The sequence below is a fragment of the Saccostrea cucullata genome, unplaced genomic scaffold (assembly GCF_032062105.1).
Source record: "Saccostrea cucullata isolate Sc308-1 unplaced genomic scaffold, CSIRO_AGI_Scuc_v1 ctg461, whole genome shotgun sequence".
Classification (NCBI taxonomy): domain Eukaryota; kingdom Metazoa; phylum Mollusca; class Bivalvia; order Ostreida; family Ostreidae; genus Saccostrea; species Saccostrea cuccullata.
Window position 1 is genome coordinate 80,886 of NW_026927825.1, and position 19,786 is coordinate 100,671.

The window sequence follows — 19,786 nt, forward strand, 5'->3', positions numbered from 1 at the left end:
AACACGCGCGAAACCTTGTCACCGCGTGTTAGAATACACTGTAGGAACTATATGCATTTTCAATACTCTTGGAACACCAAAATGTAAAATGTTTTATTTCAATTTAATGAAAAACTATAACCCTGAAAATTAACGTAAAAATTAACGTAATGTGCATTAAGAATTAATTTGTCACTTTTTCCCTCGTTATTTAACTTTGCAACATCATTTAACATCATTTGACATCACAAACGGCATCTATTAACCACGGCAGTTTTGAAGGGCGCCAAATTCACATTTAAGATTAACGAAATAAGCAATTATGAAGAAGGACAATTAGAGAATGTAAATATAAGCATTGAATTCATATTTTTAGATGTCTTCGGTCCTATATAACACACCTGGCCGTGCCGACAAATTATCATACCGCGCTAACGCGCTGTATTCAATTTGTCGGCACGGCCAGGTGTGTTATAGGACCGAAGACGTCCAAAAATATGAATTCAATGCTTAAATAGTTACTTGTAATTCCATTTACATGTCGCCTTTATATATATTCCTGTGAATCTGAAATAATATAAAAAGGTGAAGATACGTAATGAAGAGTGATCAATTAAAAAAAAGTATACAATATACTAATATAAACACGGATCTCGAGGAAATTTAAGTATTGATATCAGGTGCGTAGGAGGAGTAAACATCCCCTTTCGACCAGTTCTCTCCCTCGCGAGCCTTATATATTGGTTGGGTAGACATACATGTATCCCTTTGTTTTCAGTGCAGTATAAAGCAAAACCCTCACAATTGGTATTAAACAAGTTAGTCAAAAAACGAACAAATGATGGATCATATTGCTAACAAGGTTATCATAAACCACCATAAAAATTTCGAAATGCTGAGTTTAAATGAAGTTGTTTAAATCCATGTAACATCAACTTATTAGTTAGTAGCATGCCTCGCTGAAAAATTGATCGTACTTTGAGTAAACTCCTGAATAACAAATAATTTGGTAGACATATCTGTTTCAGACAGGGGTATTCTAGGTCGTTTATTGCTACCTATCAACAAAACTTCATGAAAAGTGTATTTATGTATATAAAGGAATTTATGGGATCTAAATGCTCAAAGTTTTTGTATTTTGATTTACTAATAATGTGTATGAATGTTTGGGTCTTGAGGGGTTTTTCCGGGTTATAGTTTCCAAGCACCCTCTATTGACGGCTATTATCCTAACCCATATTCATAATACCACTTGGCTCCAAAAAACGTGGTTTGAAAATTTTACCCTCCTCCACCCCCTCAAACCTCCATGCACATTTTTATTATTGTTCAGATTACTGATTTTCTTGTGTTGAAGATGTGGGATATTTTTTGCACCCCACCTTCTGCTGCATTCTGAAATTGTAAAATTTTTCATTTTATTTGGCATTTGTAATGTAATAAATGCTCTATTCACAAACACTCGCTTTATCATTTTAATGGCTGCAGAACAGAGCTGCAAATGTGCTTCAGGTACATGTACATACGAACTGAGTTGTTCATTATTGCCCGCATTTAAGAGCATATAAAGGTGGAAAAATTTAATGTTTATCCTTTAGTTATGTGGCAATAATCCTTATCACCTGCATATGGGATTTATGTTTCACAGTTGACTCGAAAAGTAAGAGCATGTTCTACCAACGAACTATTTCTTAAACGAGACAAGTAATCGAAAAACAAGGTGAGGAAACAAGATTATCAACATTCATTGTCAGCATTTCGCAAGTTTTATGGTCAATACACAATGACGTTGTCTAGAAATAACATCTTTTAGTAAGTGGAATGCCGACCGTTTTCCTTAGGTCGTTCTTTACACACTGAATTGTCTACCAGTTTTTCTGTTTGCCCAGTCATGACAACGAGCCTGCGGCGGATGGTTCTGGTCGACAGGGGATGATCACTCCTTCGTGACACCTCTTATATCTTTTGAGGTCCGTTTTCTCTGTTCCCGATTTGCATTATTTTAATGGACTTTTAGGCTTCTTGCTGTTCGGTATCTCCATATGTCTTTCCATGGTCGTTATAATGACCTTGGTAAAAGATACAACTAATAATTGCTTCGTATTTGACTTAATTCATAACACCAATTGTTAGGCCTTTGCTTTTATACCTAAATTAGGATGTTGCGTCTATTTATGAACACGTGGGATTCATGGCGGTTTGTGTGACCGGAGTTCTTACTTCTTCTAGGCATTTGAACCCATATATGGAATTGTAGGTGTCCGTGTTTATGCTCTGTAAAGAGGTTTGCTTTCTATAGATTTTTGGGATCGATCACTGTCCCCAAGCATTCTTTCCATTTAAGCTTAATATCTTTCCTAAAAGAAGATTGTTCGCCATTTTCTTTTATTCTATCATTATACTTGACCCCTGTATAAGCCACATACTTGAACGTACTTCAGTTTAATCAGCCTTTACCTGTGAAATTGGACGTATTTTCTATATAGTTATTATAAAACATTTGTTAGCCAGAAAAATAACTTACAAAACTTGCACAATTCGGTTCAGAATACAAACAAACACAAAACACGTAAACTGCCATTAAATGTAAGGTTTTAATTGTAAGAAAACAATAATAAACACGTGTCGTCCATTCCACGCACGCATTCGTAGCAAGAAAGCGGTCAGGTGTTTATGAAACGGATGGAAAGTGTATACATTCACCCCACCTCTGTTGATTTTTCGACGAAATCCTGATTGACGACTGGTTGAAGTCTGTCATGTGAAGGGGTGGATTACTTATACATGATCATTTGAAAAACAAATACACGGTCGATTTGGAGTTATTGTTCTTTTGAAACACTTCCAACAATTCGAATTCACGAGGTTAAATTTGCAAAGTGTCTGCACTTGACTAAGAAAATTGTTTCATCAGTGGGGTAAATTTTTTAGATTGTTTCTTAGTGATAGGGTTCGAGATGATACCTGGTTAGTAAATGTCATATCTGATTCGGCTTCGCCTCCCCAGGTGTTAAATTTTCTAACCAGGTATCATCACAAACCCTGTCACTAAAAAGACTATGCAACTAATAATACCATAGGTCTGGTTTTGTAGAAAGGAAAACCTATATGGCTTATGAATATTTACGAGTTGTGTTCAACTTTTAGGGGAAGAAAGACTTTGGGCTATATAAAAAATAACTTTTTTCATAATTTGTATAATTCTAATTCAGAATGCCCCACATATCTTAAAGCGATTTAACTATTCTTCACTTATTTGAAAGATAACGATTGAAAAATAGTATGCCTTACTTAAGTGGAATCTTTGCGAAGTCGTTTTGACGTTACTTTTTCGGCACTCGTTTTTAGTTTCTAATTTTTTTCTTACATGCTTCTTTTCAATATATCTCTGTTACCATTTTGCTATAAAAGACTTGTTTTGAGTTGTAGCATTAAAATTATTTCAACTTTGTCCAAATGTATTTTGTGAATCCATTCTTTAAGTGTAATTCTTACGTTCCATCTGATTTCAAATCTGTGTTCAAGAGAAACGACATAATGATGTCAGCAACTTCTTGTCAAGCGACGTTCGATGAGACGAAATGTAGTTTCAATATTTTATGAAGTACTGCACATATCTGAATGAAATTTCAAGAAAAAAGTCGAAAGAGATAGAGTTATTAGTACATAAAGGTTAGATGATAACTTTCGATAATTTAAGATTTCATAACGGTTGTACGTCATTTTTTTTTATCACTTCTATATCCGCTCTCGTAGTCACTTAGCGATATTTGTCACCGGATAACGGATATGAAGATTCCAAGCAGCAGCTTTTAAATGCACAAAATATTGAGTTTGACATCATTTCTTACATTCTGGAGGTGGACATCTCTTCCCACTGTAATTCCCTCTAAAAGATGACTCATGCAGCCTTAGAAAATGTTGATACATGTACATAGAATAGGCCTCTTCGTATCAAATCATCTGAGATATAAACTCTATATTTAGGTGATAATGGTAAATAAGTCTACATTAATAAGCTAAATTGAAAGATGAAATCATTAATTTACGACTCGGGCATAGAAAAAGATGTACATAGCATGTGCTTATTCGAATCAAATCATAAGACTGGAGACTCCATATTTAGGTGATAATGGTCAATATTTCTACATATATCAGCTAAATTGAAAGATGAAATTATTTAGTTTCGATATTTTTTTTACCATTGGTGTCTTTCTCTAGTAGACTATGTACATATGAAAGAAATGTGTCAGACTGTGTGTTTTGTTTAAGTTCAGAAGTGATAACTCGAATTTATAAAATTTTGAATTACAAAACAGAGATTAATTGTAGGGTCTAGCAAACAATCTACTTGTAGCTCTTGTCCTTTCTCCTCACAGAAAAAAGCATTAACTGCTATTAAGGATGAACTTCAGAGGCACTGTGTCACAATCAAATGTGGATTCTAAAGTTAGTAATATCTAAAAGTACGACTTTTCTAAATGTTATACAACCATTCCTCGTAATAAATTAAAAACTACACTTTTTGACATCATAGACAACAGATTCATTTTTTAAAACTCAATATTTTTCCTATCTAGTGATTTGTCATAAAAATTTACTAAAATGCTGAAATGTTCTGATTCTACTCTGACAGAGTTACTCTGAAGTTGATATCCAGAATAGCTGGAGTTGCTCATTGACAATATTTTTCTAGTCTGCCGATGTTTGAATTTCGATGGGCATTAATTGTGCTCCTTTGTAACCTGATCTGTTTTTTTTAAATTCTTTTATATTTCTATGAAGAAGAATGTATTCAAAACTTCTGCATGAAAGAAAGAGGCGTTCTACTCAACATTTAGATGCATTTAATTTTTGGTAATTGAATTTCTTTTATTTGGTTGTAAACAATTTTCTACGAAATCGAATTCCACTCGAAATTTTTGTATGACTTTATATTGATTTTTTTTTTACTTTCAAAAGAATGAAATTTATGGAAAAAAGAATGACATTTTAGATGACAAATCAATGACATTTTATCCCAATGAAAATGTGCTTTTACATGATATCGACGATGTATTAAACCAAATAATTTGAAAGTAACTTTTAGTCAAATGTCGATTTGATATATCCCAGTGAACTTAAAGTAGAATGGCACCAAAGAGTATCCGCGACAAATGAGATGACTGTATCTTTTTCATTCTTAACTTTTTTAAAATTTATATAATAAAATTCCGTTTTCACCATTCGTTTTGAGTTGTAGCATTAAAATTATTTAAACTTTGTCCAAATGTTATTTATGAATTCATTGTTTTTTGTAATCTTTACGTTCCATCTGAAAAAAAAAAACAAAAAAAAAAAACTGTGTCCAAGAGAAACGTCATAATGAGGTTAGCACCTTCTTGTAAAGGGGCCTTAGATAAGACTAAATGTAACATTATTAAAATATTTCATAAAATATTGCAATTATATGAATGAAATTTCAAGACAAAAGTCAAATAGATATATAGAGGTATTAGTACATAAAGGTTAGATGATAACTTTCGATAATTTAAGATTTTATAGGGGTTGTGACTTTTGTATCACTTATATGTATCAGCTCTCTTTAATTTAGTCACTTAGCGATATTTATCACCGGTTAACGGATATCAAGATTCCAAGCTGCTTTTAGATGTACAAAATATTGAGTTTGACGTCTTTTTTTAACATTCTGGAGGTGGTTATCTTTTCTGCTGCAATTCCCTCTCAAGGACGAGTCGGCCTTAGAAAATGTTGATATATGTTCATAGAATATGCTTATTCGTATAAAATCATAAGACTGGAGACTCAAATTCCATATCTAGCCAATACTAGTACATGTATATATTTAATATAATTAAGCGAAATTGAAAGATGAAATCATAAGTTTTTTCACCATTAGCATGATTAGTGTCTTTCTCTAGTAAAAATTTTACATATGACAGAAATTTGTGAGACTGTGTGATATCTTTTTTTAAAGTTCAGAATGGATAACTCGAATATATAAAAATTTGAATGACAAATATAGAGATATATTGTGGATCTAGCAAACACTTTACTTTGCTCCTGCCATTACTCCTAAAAAAAAAATAACGGTTGTTTAAGAAAACTTCAAACGTACTGTGCCCAAATCAGATGTGGATTCCCAAAAACTGTTAGAAAATTTAAAATTGCCATTTTTTTTTTTTTCAAAAGTCAGAAATATTTTAACGTTCGGCTTTTCCAAATGTTATACAATCATTCCTCATCTTAAATTAAAAACTTGGCTTTTTGATATCATAGACAACAGATTTATTCAATAAAAACAGAACTCAATATGTTTTTATATCTAGTGATTTGTCATCAACAAAATAACTTTGCTGTCCGAAGACTACAGAAATGTTCTGATTCTACACAATGTTATTCTGAAGTTGATATAAAGGATGCTGGAGTTCTTTATTGACAATATATCTGTAGTCTTCTGAGACGGGGTCTTCCAACAAATTTTTTGAATTCCGATGGGCACGAATTTTGCTCCTTTATAAGCTGACGTGGTTTTATCATTTCTTTAATATCTCAATAAAACAGAATGTATTAAAAATTTCTTCAAATTCGTGATAGAAAAAAAAAGAAAGAAAACAAAAACAAAAATTAAGACTGAGACTTTCGACTCAACATTTAGATACATTTAATTGCTATCAATAATCAACAAAATTGAATCCCACAAGAAATTTTTGAATGACTATGTATTAAATTTTGTTACTTTCAAAGGAACGAAATTAAATGCCCGCGCAAAATTTTAGATGACAAATCAACGACATTTTATCCCAACGAAAACGTGTGCTTCTATAGTATATCAACGGTGTATCTAAATTTACATAACTTTTATTCATATGTCGATTTGATACATCCCAGTGAACTTAAAGCAAAAAGTCATCAAAGTGTTACCATGAGAAACGAGATTATTTTAACTTTTTCATCGTTACCTTTTTTTAAATATATATTTATGTAATAAAATTCCGCTATTAACATTATTTATGTATACATCTTCTAACTTGTTCGATGCTCATGAGCATCCTCCGAGTGCGGTAGAAGGATATGGAGATAACGAACAGTATTCAATCTCAAAGTCCATAAAACAATACAAAATAGGAGCAGAGCAAACACGGACCCCCGGAACATCAGAGGTGGGATCAGGTGCCATGGAGGAGTGAGCATCCCCTGCCGACCGGTTACACCCGCCGTGTACTCCTTGTCATGATCAGGAAATAACGGAAAAAATCCGTCGTAAATTCAGTGTATAAATAATGGACTAACAATTGGTATGAAAAACGTCAGTCAGCATTTGACTCAGTGATAAATCGTATTTGCTGACAAGGTCATTGTATCGACCATAGAACTTACGAAATGATGACTTTAAACGAGACTGCTGATATTCTTGTTTCATCAACTTGCTTGTCAATAATTTACCTTGTTTTAGAAATTGTTCATACGTAGAACATGCTCTTGCGTATCGAATCAGCTGAGATATATATACTCCGTATGCAGCTGATGAAGGTATATTGCTGAATAAGTAAGGGAAGTTGACGATAGAAAAGTTGAGGTCATCACGTTTATCATATAGCTTGGTTGTTAGATTACCATTAGTGTCTTTTTCAAGTAAAATATCCACAGAAGTGTTGGACTTTGTGGTATCTTTTATCTCAAGCTCACCAAGATATATCGTATCAACGTAGGAATTAAAATTACCATTCTAAACCGAGGCAGGCTTCAGACATATAAGTTGATATAAATATCATTTGATATTTTTTCATACCTTTTGTTAGGCCTTTGTTTTTCCCTTGAATATAACTACGAAACGTTCCGTTTACATGTGGGTGATCAATACGCAGGGATAACGGCGGATGTGGCCGGTCAACATGCTTACTCCTCGAAGGCACCTGATCCCATGTCTCGAATTTTCAGTGGTCCGTGTGTTAAGCCCTCTTTACAGATTTTAATTAATCAGAGATTTCTTAATATTAATCAATGTTCGTTATTGTCCACTTTTTTCACTGAATTTTAATTCTGCACACACTTATTATTATACACTCAGAAGAATGTGTGAGATGAAGGAAGAAGAATGACTTAGAAATGGAAATAAATAAATAAACAACACAACAAATTAGATTTAAAATTCAGTATGTTCATCAATAAAACCGTTTAGAAATATGGGCCAGGATATGTTCACCTTTTGTTGCATAATTAGAAAGAAGTTGTCTTAATTGATTAATGAGAAGTAATTAAATTTGTAAGCAGAGCTTGATAATACAAATAACCAAGTTAGTAATTGGTATCATGTGAATAAATACTTCAAAGCGGTTTAAAGATAGCGTGATTTGATAATTTTTTCAAGGATTCTTACCATACTTTATCGTGAAATAAATTTTAGTGCTTGTACCCCATTTGTTTAGTTGTATGTTTCACACACATGCACTCCACTCATTTGAAATTTAATCATAACTGGAAAGATTCGAGAAACGTTTTTCCATGGAATTATTAATTATAATACTATTATTGATAGTTTATCCTAAAGCAGGTTAGTTTTCCACAATATATACATTTATTCAGAGAAAAATATTGTCATAGCCTATAAATAAATGTTTAATTCACATTCTTGAAAATCACTGCATTTTAAACGCCCAGCAGGTCTTTTATGGAAAGTGTAATAACATTCATGAAATTACATGTTTAAATACACACACCTCTACGTAATATTTTAAAAATCTTTGCGAGAAAAAAGAAAAACATTTCTAAATATTTACCTCAAAGGCACTGCCTAAAATAGAGATCTGCCTTAATTATCAAAAATTATAAATATCAAATGATTCAAATTATCTTGATTTCTATGAAACATTTTTTAAGAGTATATTTGCGGATGCTAAATATCTTTCAATACATAACTACAAAGTTTTGACAAAATTATCTACAAATTGTTTCCTTCTGTTTATAAAAACACGTCTATGTACATGTAAAAGAAATATAATTTGTAGTGTCAGAACGAAAAATTTCCATATTTTAACATATATTGTTTAATAAGGATTTTGAAAAAAAAGTCTTGTTACCTACTCAAACTTAAGATCTAAGATCTAAAAAGTAGTCGAAATTAGATCTGTGATCAGCAACTCTATTAACAGTGTACTTTGTCGTCAGTTTCTTCGTAATATTCCTTAAGTTTCAGCAAATGTCTGTATCAATCGTTATCATTTTTTCCTTATGCTTGTCTTCGACATCAATGTACAGTGTACATTATTGATCTTTTACCTGCAATGTAGCAGTACTGCTTATTCGAAATAATATCGTTTTTTATATTTCTTTAATCGAAATATTCGTAAGACTTTTAACTTTAATTCAATAATTTGTAAATAAATAAACTTGATTGAAATGTGTTTTTTGCATACAAGTAGTCTTTCTAAGGTTACTGAAGGGTTATCCAGTTTAATTGTTTCTTACAATCAATCGGTTTTATGTTTAAGTCTGTTCGATTCCTTACATAAATTCTTTGGGAATGATTACTTTTTTCATTATTTTCATGCTATTTTCAATTTAAACATCCTATTGTTCTCGACTATTATTTCATGCTATCTAGCTTACTGTAATGATCTCAATCATTCTTTTCTAATTTCAAAACTGTTCACAGTTTCATTAATTAACCATCATTTTGAAAATCTAAACAACATTGGGTGCATGCTATACCATTAAGGTGGAGACCGTCAGTCAAAATTTAAAAAAAAAGTTTACATTAGAAAACAAATCTTGTTAACTTTATCATAAAAGTTTTATCTGACTATGCACTCTGACTAAAAATCTTAAATACTGTAGATCACTAAATTTTCGCGACACCTTATTTTTACGAGATACTCTTTATTAGCGAGACATAATTTTCACGAATTGTTGTTTTTCGTCTATTTAATCGTAAGGAATATTTTTAGACGCTAAAATTACATTTTCGCGAGCTCATTGTCTCGCGTAATTCAGCGAAAATAAAGTCGCGAACAAAAAGTGATTAAAAGTATGGAGATTGTTATAGAGTGTTTACACTAGAAAACACGTCTAGTTATTTTCATCATTAATGCTTTCTCTGACTAGGCAATATGTTTAATATTCATTTGATACATGATACCTGTATTATTTGTTGTCTTGACCACTACTTGTTATAAAATGTTTAATATAGTTTATTGAATTATATGCTGTGTAAATTTCTTCATATTTGGATGTTTTTGTAGCTATAGAAGTTAAGGGCTAACCAACAGGTAAATTATCTAGTAAACGAGATTGCCCTTTTCTTATCAAATTTCAACTTTTCATGACGTATGTTTAATCTCGTTCTATTAAAAACCCGGCAGGCAACTGATAAATAAGTACATGTATATGCTAATTTTTTTTTGATATGTCAATAAAATGTTAGCCTCTCGCAAATCTATTAACCATATAATGCACTGTTATTGTCATCTTTAAAATAATGTTTGATTACCTTCTTTCAACAAAGGTTAAAACTATTGGGTCGGTAGGTAGGTGAGAAATTATTTATTCGAGAAATTTTAACATATTTGTTGACGAATGAAAAGGAAAAAATATCGTATCCGGGAATGTAAGAACTGAATGGAATCGGTTGACCTAAATTGTATCTGCTGACAAGGTTATTGTATCGACCATAGAACTTACGAAATAATGACTTTAAACGAGACTGCTGATATTCTTGTTTCATCAACTGTCTATCAATAACCTACATCATTTTAGAAATTGTTCTTACGTAGAGCATGCTCTTGCATATCGAATCAACAGAGAGATATAAATTCCGTATGCAGTGGTGAAGGTACTGTATATTACTGCATAAGTACGGGATGTTGAATGACTATTGAAAATTAAAGTCATTGTGTTTATCAAAAAGCGTGGTTAATAGTTTACCATTAAAGTCGTTTTTTAGTGAAATATACAAATATGAAACAGGTGTGTCAGATTCTGTGGTATCTTTTTTTTTTCAAATTCACCGGGATATACCATGTTGAAAAAAGGCAGTAACCATTATTATTTGACAATGTGTCACTGATATATCTTAATGTCGATCTGAAGGCCGGAAGAAGTGTTTCTTCTTTTCATAATAAGATATTGAACAAATTCTACTTCATATGAATAGAAATATAGGTGTGCTAATAACGTATGTGTTTTATCCTAACATTTTGTCATTCTGTCCCCTAGAACCAAACACAGTGCAGGATTGTAAGTACAACCAACCCATCACACGTGTTTGTAATCATAAATATAAATATAAATAGAACCCTTTATTTTGTGTTAAATATAGATATTCATCATTTGTTGCGTAATTCTATAAAACAGTTTAAAGTCTGGCTATTGTATAATTGTATGCAGGTCAAGGGCGATACTATGAATACAAGGGAAGATGATATCAATAGGAAATACTTAAGAGGCAATTTAAAGATTCCATGACTTGATTGCATTTTCTATATTCTTTCTTATCTTAAGCAGTTGCCTGATTTCAACGATAGAGACCTTGTTTACTTGGGTGGTACGTAGGGGCAGATTTTCAATCTTTGTAGGTTTACTAGATCAAGATTGCAATAAATGTTACCTATAATAAAAAGGTAGTTCTTGGGAAACTATTCATTTTTTTAATTGTCAATCTGATGGGGAAAAAATACATCTATACATGATTATTTCATTTACTCACATATACATCTTTCAAAACATGACCCATATGGGTTGGCATGGTTGGTAACTAAGGGCCAGGAAAACCTAGACTGAAATAAAAATCAGTGAACCATTGCAAAAATCTTCTACAGCATTTAGCCATCACGATAGATCAGTCGGTAGAGCGCTTATTCGGTGATCAGGGGGTCGTGTGTTAATTCGAATTACGGCATGACTGACCTACGCCGATAAAAAATTAGGTAGAAACTGATCCTTTGCCAAGCCCTCGGCACTTTGAAGTGAAATTTGTGGTCATTCGGAGGAGACCTAAAGAAATAAGGCTCTTGCGTTTTCAAGATAAAGAACTCCCACTGCCAAATAGCCCCAAGTGCCGTATATTTAAGGTCTAAATTTGAAACCCTTTGCACGATATATGTTGACGTCTCTGTATGAGGGAAGAATTCTCGAACGGGGTGTAAAACGATATATATAATCAATCAATCATACTGATATAGTCCAAACGTCATGGTACCTCACATGGTAGAACACATGCGCCGTGATCAGAAAAACGTGAGTTCAAACCCCGGATGTTACAGTTAAAACCTAGTTGCTGTTTGGGTCATATGATGTCCTTCAAACCATCACGTATTATTGAAAATTAATTAGTCTACTAAAATGAAATGATTAATGTGAATTTTGAAGACTTTTTTCTCCAGTGAAAGGAATTTTAGGAGGCTGGGGGTCAACAAATTAACCATCAGATATAACTATTTTTTTTTTATGATACATGTATCTTTAGCTGTTCAAAAGGCGATCAATAAAGTCTAAAAATGGCCACAGCCACTCAGCCCTCTTAAATGTTAAATTTATCAGGTTTATGTTGCACAACACAATTACATGTGTTCAGTACTGAAAGGACAGGCATCCTCTTTAAAATAATACAATGTCGATAAATAAGATCATTCTATTTCAGTAAATTGCTGGTGCCGACCCAATGAAAGAGCTGATGTTATTTTTATATTTGAGGAATCGTACAGCACAGGGGAATATCCTAACTCGGCTCCTATGGAATGGAACTACCAAAAGCAATTCTTGTCCAAGCTAGTGAACCAAATGTACATAGACCCAGACAATGGGATAAGAGTGGGCGCCGTGACGTATAATACGGACCCAGATTGGCGCTTTGATCTCAACACTTACACCACTAAGAGCGATATTCGGAATGCTATTGAAGGGATATCAACAGACAGGTGGTCGAACATGTACGAAAACGACACCGACTACTCAGACAAGGCCCTGAATTATGCATACACCAACATGTCCCAGGCCGATAAAGGGGACCGACCAGACGCCCCCAACTATTACATCTACACGTCAGACTCTCTCTTCTCAGCAGACGATCCCTACTCAGAAGTACAAACTATACGAAGCGGTGGGGATAACTACGTCTGGGCTATCGGGGTGAAGGACGCCGCCTCCCAGACAAAACTGTCTCAGTCTGTGGGGGTGGATGGGAGGTACTTCACGGGGTCCAGTTTTTCCGCTATCAATACAGATGAGTTCGCCCAAAAGATGTGGGAGGCCTTCAGTGGGTGTCCAATCACAGATCCAGCCATTGGAAAATACTGTAGGTATCATTTATTTTCTAGGAGTCCAATTTTCAGCGAGTTTTTTTTTTTTTTAATTTTTGACCTTGCAATATTTTTGGTTGAAATTTACTTCTTAACAAAGCAATTTCCAACAAAAATATACGTACTGTCAAGTGTTGCTCAATAATTAATAATTCTTTTGACACAGATTGTTTCCAGGTTCCTCTTTTATATTTTGAAGAACCAAGTTCAGCTTCTGCCCTCACGGAAACCTGTGAACAGGATACAGGTAAAATATCAGCAATTATATACATCATATGAATCTGCTTTTCTTTTGCTGTGCTCTCTCTAGCTCTGTTGAAACCACCAACATAACCCATAGGTATATGAATGTCTTTTATTATGAAGGACTATACCTACTTTTTGATTTAGGAATGATGTTCCTGATGCAGGACCCTTTGTTTGAGATTAATTGCTGTGGCATAATAACCGCCTGGGAGTTTTATCCTTGTGCTGTTGGAATCGTCCAGTTTATGGTTTGGTCCCTGAAATCAGGAACAACATACGAACTCAAGGCCATACAGGAAGTGGAGATTCTGGGTGAGTCAGAAACGAAAAATTAAAGCAATAATTTATTGGCACCATATTTATTATCTTATACATGTAAAGGAAACGCCAATTAATTGAATTATGTAAATTATTCTTTCTTTTAGTCATCGTTGAACAAGAAATGCCTTCTGTGATTTTTGTTATCTCAATTTTAAAATATGTTATGGTTATATGATGAAGGACACTTTATGTTTTTCTCTAGATTCTGATCTCCAGGGAAATGTAAAAGCGTTTAATTACACTGTTCCCGAGGATCAGCGTATTGCTATTGTGGCTGGGGATAGAATTGGGTGGTAACGTATGATATAACATTAATCTATGAGCATAATGAAGGAGTCACTTGGTAGATCTTTTTGGATAAGGAAAAAGTTAGCAATAATAGAGAAATAAATATTTATAGATATACTCGTAGTTCTATAAATAGTTATACATGTACATGTATATCAGTAAAAAATATATTGACATTTATGAATTGTAGGAGAGTCTCTTCAAGAAACATTATATCATACCAACCTTGCACATATTCAACTGACAGATTTTGTCCACAGAACATATACCGTAATCAATACACAGATGACCCGTATGAATACATGTTGTTTGATTGGTCAGACAGTCAAGGAAATGCAAGCTCGTCAACAGTTGAGAAATTGTCAGAGAGAGGATATACAGTGAAACCTGTCTAATCCGACATGCACTGGGAGACAAATTTTGTGTCGGAATAGACAGGGTGTCGGATTGTACAGTGTTAAAACAAGGAAAATACTAAAATGGGAAAGAAATTTAACGTCGGAATTCACAGTATGTCGGATTATTCAGGTGTCGGATTAGACAGTTTTCACTGTACAATCAAAGTGTACGCCAACAACAGTAAGGAGCTATTAGTTTTTGCTATTAATTAATAATCAACTCGCAATAACTATGTCACCCTGAGCAAAGTCAGGAAAGATGTAACATTTTGGTTTGTGCTAACAATAATTTTGTCCGCAGATGGCTTAGAGAATCCTTATGAATTTACCACCAAATAAGTTCTGCAAATTTTTTTCCTATAATTTATTTTTCTCTGAAACTGCCAAACAGTAGATTAGTAACCATACCTATAAATGATTTATAAAATTCTTAAAAATTCTAACAAACAAAAAAGATATTTAGCGGAATCCACTAAATGTTCTACCAAGCCCCTTTCTTTACTCTCACTCAATATTAACAGCAGTGAAGGAGAAACTTAGGAGCACTGTACACCAGTGCATGTATATTCGAGAAGTGGCGTAAATCAGATATTGATACATGTACTTAAAATGTCAACGAAACTTCAAGAAAATTTGAAATCACAAAATTTTACCAATGAAAATGAATAACCTCAAAACATTGGACTTTTCAACACTTTATCTACCACTCCCCACGATTAATTGAAGTCCAGAATTTTTGATATCATCACAAAACATTGCCAAATGACAATAGTAAATTTACTAACCTTGTCAATGTTTATTTGCAAAACTTTTTTGGTTAAAAAAACTCTCTGAGTGTACACACAACTGATACAAGTACTATAAGTTATTATTAAAAAGATTTTTGAGTTTCTGTTTGACAATATTACGCAGGTTTCTTGCTTGTATCAGGGTATTATTTGGATACCAACAATTTCGACCTGTTGACATTGACCTCGGAGTTTTAAAAATTTACTTGTCCATAACTTTTGAACAGTTAGTACTAGGGCTTTCACTTGTATATTTTTTCTGGAGATTAACCCTTTTCCAGGGTATCACTAATTTTGACTTTGGAGTTTGACCTACTTTTGAAAAACTTGAACCTTGGCCATAAATTTTTGAAAGGTTTTTTTTTTTTGGCTTTCATATATATTTCACAAAATTTAAAATTCATTGATACTAGTCCCTTCTTTGGAAAAACAACCATCTTCATGTTTTGACATCGACCTTGCAGTTTAATTTACATTTGAGGAACTTCAACCTCTAGTCATCAATTTAGGGCATAAAAAAATATATTCACTCGAGTCTGTAGACGGTAGAACATGTAGAAAACAATTTAAGATTTCTTGAGAAACAAGACACTGAGGGAACATCAGTGTCTTGTTTTTTATGCCCCCGTAAACGAAGTTTCGGGGTAGATAGTTTTTGCCCTGTCCGTCCGTCTGTCTGTCTGTCTCTGTCTGTCTGACTATACCTTTTGGAGGGGGCTATGGCTGTCATATTTCACAGGTGTATTCCTTATGACAAGACCTTTCTTTGGGTACCACCAAATTTGACCCCTTATCCTTGGAGTTTGACACACTTTTACACCAAGATTCCAAACTTTCACTTTGGCAATAACTTTTGAACTGTTGGTGCTAGGACTTTCAAACTTCAAACTTCACATATTTTTTATGTAATCTTTGTGACAAGACCATCCATTGTCTACCAACAACTTGATCCTTTGACCTTGGAGATCGACCTACTTTTTTAAAACTTTAACCTTGGCCATAACTTTTGAACAGAAAGGGCTAGGGGTTTCATACTTCACATATGTACTCCTTGTGACAAGACCTTGGAGTTTGATCTACTTTTAAAAAACTCTAACCCTGGCAATAACTTTTGAACAGAAAGGGCTAGGGCGTTCGTACTTCCCATTTGTAATCTTTGTGACAAGACCTTTCTTTAGAAAACAAGAACCTTGACCCTTTGACGTCAACCCCGGAATTTTACCTATCTTTAAAACGTTATCCTTGGCCATAACAGTTGACTAGGTGGTGCAAAGGTTTTATATTTCACATTTGTATTTCTTGTGAGAAGGCCTTACTTTGGGTATCATAACGTGCATTTGAGAAAATGTAACCTTTGCTATGTTGCCATATGGGGGGATTAGTGTTTCACAAACACATCTGGTTTGTTGTTTCAGTTCATTCTTAAGTATTTAAATGTACATCATATTAGTAGTATTGATGTGATTTGTGGACATTTGTGACCTTTGATCAGATACACAGGTGTCCTTTGAGGAGTCGATGTACCTGACCTCTGCTGCTGACCACTGGCCGATAGGGACAAGTTTCTCCTCCTATACCATCCTAGGTCAAGATTACAAAGAAAATGTCACTTTGTCTTGGGCACTGAGAAACAAATATATTGACCTTAATGAGTCGTTTAGTGAGTACAGCTGTGGGTAATATTCAGATTTCAGAGCAAAATGTAACCAAAGGGAAATAAAGAGAAATTATATAATCGTCATTATTCAGTTCATCCTCAAGAAACAATAAACATGATGTTTTTAAACATAAATGTGCAATTCGAAAGAATAAGTTATGATATTTATAAATTACTTTAAAGTTTCTGTAACGTGTATTTCTTTTATTTAAAATCATATCTATTTTTAATATCCACGCCTGCTATAAATCAAGTAAAGAAAGGGTTGTTGATTTTAGGTTTTACCCAAGTAGCGCGGCAGCTGGAGCCCTCAGAGAGCTCCCAGGGTTTGGCGGGATATATGGCGAAGTTAAAGGTGGTGGACACCTGCCGTCATACAGCCACCGCTACCTTCAGTGTCGAAACCTTTAACGGGGTCAGTATACCTTTAAAGGGAGTCAATTTTAGCAATTTCTTTAGAACTTCTATCAACAAAGCATTCTGAGATTACTGCACTACCTACGTATTAGCAAGTTCAATTTTTCACTCGTATGGAGAGGTCACTTCTTGTCAGTGGCGGGCTAAAAAATTAGATCTACATTCAACACTCGGGGCCATTGAGAAGTAAGGGATCTTTTATGTGCCAGCACCAACTGCGACACTAAACCTACGTTAATTATACCTGTCTTATCCAAAGAATCTGGCTCTACGACCCGCAATGGGATTCGAACCCGCGAGGTGAAGATCAACTCCTTATTCTGGAACACTAGAACAGACGCTCTAACCATTGCCCCGCGCAGGCGACTTGAAATTTATTTAAAATACTGATGTTTTTATTTTTTTCAGCCACCAATCATTACCAATTTTCCGAAAGAAATGTCCTTGCCGGAAACACAGGGCGGAAGTGAGTTGGTTTACAAGGTGGCAGTGTATGACCCCACAGTGCCCCCTGATGCCGTCTGCTGTACATTAGAGAGTGTTCGACCTCAGACACTAAACTTTGAAATAAAACTCATCAATGGGACAGAATTCGTCATTTTTACATATGAAAAGCCAGTATTTGCTTACCGTGACGTTAATTCTTACATGTTGTCTGTGTGTTGTGAGGACGGATTTGGAACCGTCAAGGGCATCTTAAAAATTGACATCACGGAGGTTAAAGAAAAAGAGGTTTACATTCCTCCTAGTGAGTAAAATTTGCTCTGTTATCTAATACACTATATATATCGTTACAAAGTTAAAAATATCTCGGAATTGGTCTGCATATTTCAGATAAACACTCATTCAGATGAAAACTGACACCCTGGCGTATTGACGTGTATTGACCAATACAAGCACCGGGGCAGATCAATATAAATGTTATTTAAAGATCCGTTATTTGATTATTAGCTGCAAGATATACACTGTACATGAATTGGTAGTATTTCTGTAAAAAAAAATTAATTTACTTTTAACTGTTCTGTAGTTTCTAACTTACCTTTGTTTGTGATTTTTAGCTTGGTTCTACAGTGTATACCTTATTTCTGTTTTACAGCCTGGTTCTATACCTCCCTGATCGCCAGTCTTTTGCCTATCTCCACCATGTTCATGATCAGCTGTTTTCTGATGAACTACACCATGTTTTTTGTCGACTGAAAATAAAGAACTGAATCTTTTTAGTGCCCGTTTATGTTATTATTTTCTAAACTTTATACACTTATTTAATAAAAGTCTCAGTATTACAAGTTTTTATCAGTTAAGTAAATTTTATAAAAATTTAAAAAAAAATTATAATATACCCAAATTTCAAAAGTACTTATTCCAAAAATATACATCTGTAAAACTGCATGCACATACCAAAAACAAGAAAAAAATGGTCGTTTCAATGTACATGTACTTGCTATAGTATAATTTTTCCTGCTCGTGGGTCCTCGCTCTCTGAAAAATAAAGATTGTTCGGTTTACAGATTGAGAAACATAAACCTAGAGTTCAGTATTCATAGGCATCGCAACTGTATTAAAAGTCTTCCCTTTACATATTTAGCCCAACGTTCGGCATAGGCCTAACCTTCGAAAGAATTCCTAGCAGAAATGAAGTTCTGTCGCCAACTGAAAGATCTGGGATCCAAACTTTTCAGTTATAAACAAACCCGATTGTGACTAGATGTTTTACATCTATAGAATTAAGAAATCATAGTCAGTATTCTTGCTCTTTTTCTTTCAACTACAGTCTCGCTGAACATGTCATTACTGGTGATGTCAATATACATGTAATTGAAATGTCGGCCTTAATAAAGCAATTATTGTTAAAGGTCCAAAATACAGAAAGTTCGGTCTTTCTATTAGTGATAGAACTTCATTTTCATTATACGTAAATCCTCAAAGATTATGCAAATCATTGGAATAAGTATGAGAAGGAAGACCTGCACTTTTTGTCAGAATGGTTTACTAGTAAGTGTTCGAGAAACTTGAGAAATAACGGAAAAATCCGTCGTCAATTGAGTGTATAAATAATGGACTACCAATCAGTATGAAAAACATCAGTCAGCATTTGACTCAATGATGAATTAATTGTATTTGCTGACAAAGTCATTGTATCGACCATAGAACGTAAGAAATTATGACTTTAAGATAATTCCATCCTCCTATGATGTCATAGGTTTTTGCAGGAACTATTATTAATTTAACTTTATGCCAAGTAGAACAATAAAATTTATAAGAATGCTTTTCAATAAGTGTAATGATAAATATTGTTTTTTTTTAAAAACTCTTATTCAATCTTTAAAAAATGTAACTCCTTCGCAGCGATCTTCATTCAGGCATTTTCATTATTATACTTTTTATGTAAAAAAAAAA

General features: G+C 33.7%; 1 protein-coding gene across 1 annotated transcript; it reads left to right on the top strand.

The window, feature by feature from the left end:
• The first annotated feature begins 12,168 nt into the window (after positions 1-12,168).
• LOC134275573 (uncharacterized) lies at positions 12,169-18,606 on the top strand. The gene is made up of 11 exons (XM_062757841.1): positions 12,169-12,232; positions 12,617-13,270; positions 13,441-13,521; positions 13,665-13,832; positions 14,044-14,134; positions 14,320-14,505; positions 14,683-14,708; positions 16,808-16,975; positions 17,251-17,387; positions 17,798-18,137; positions 18,486-18,606. Exons 1-11 carry the CDS (start codon positions 12,169-12,171, stop codon positions 18,584-18,586), a joined length of 2,016 nt encoding a protein of 671 aa, XP_062613825.1. The 3' UTR covers positions 18,587-18,606.
• The last annotated feature ends 1,180 nt before the right edge of the window (positions 18,607-19,786 follow it).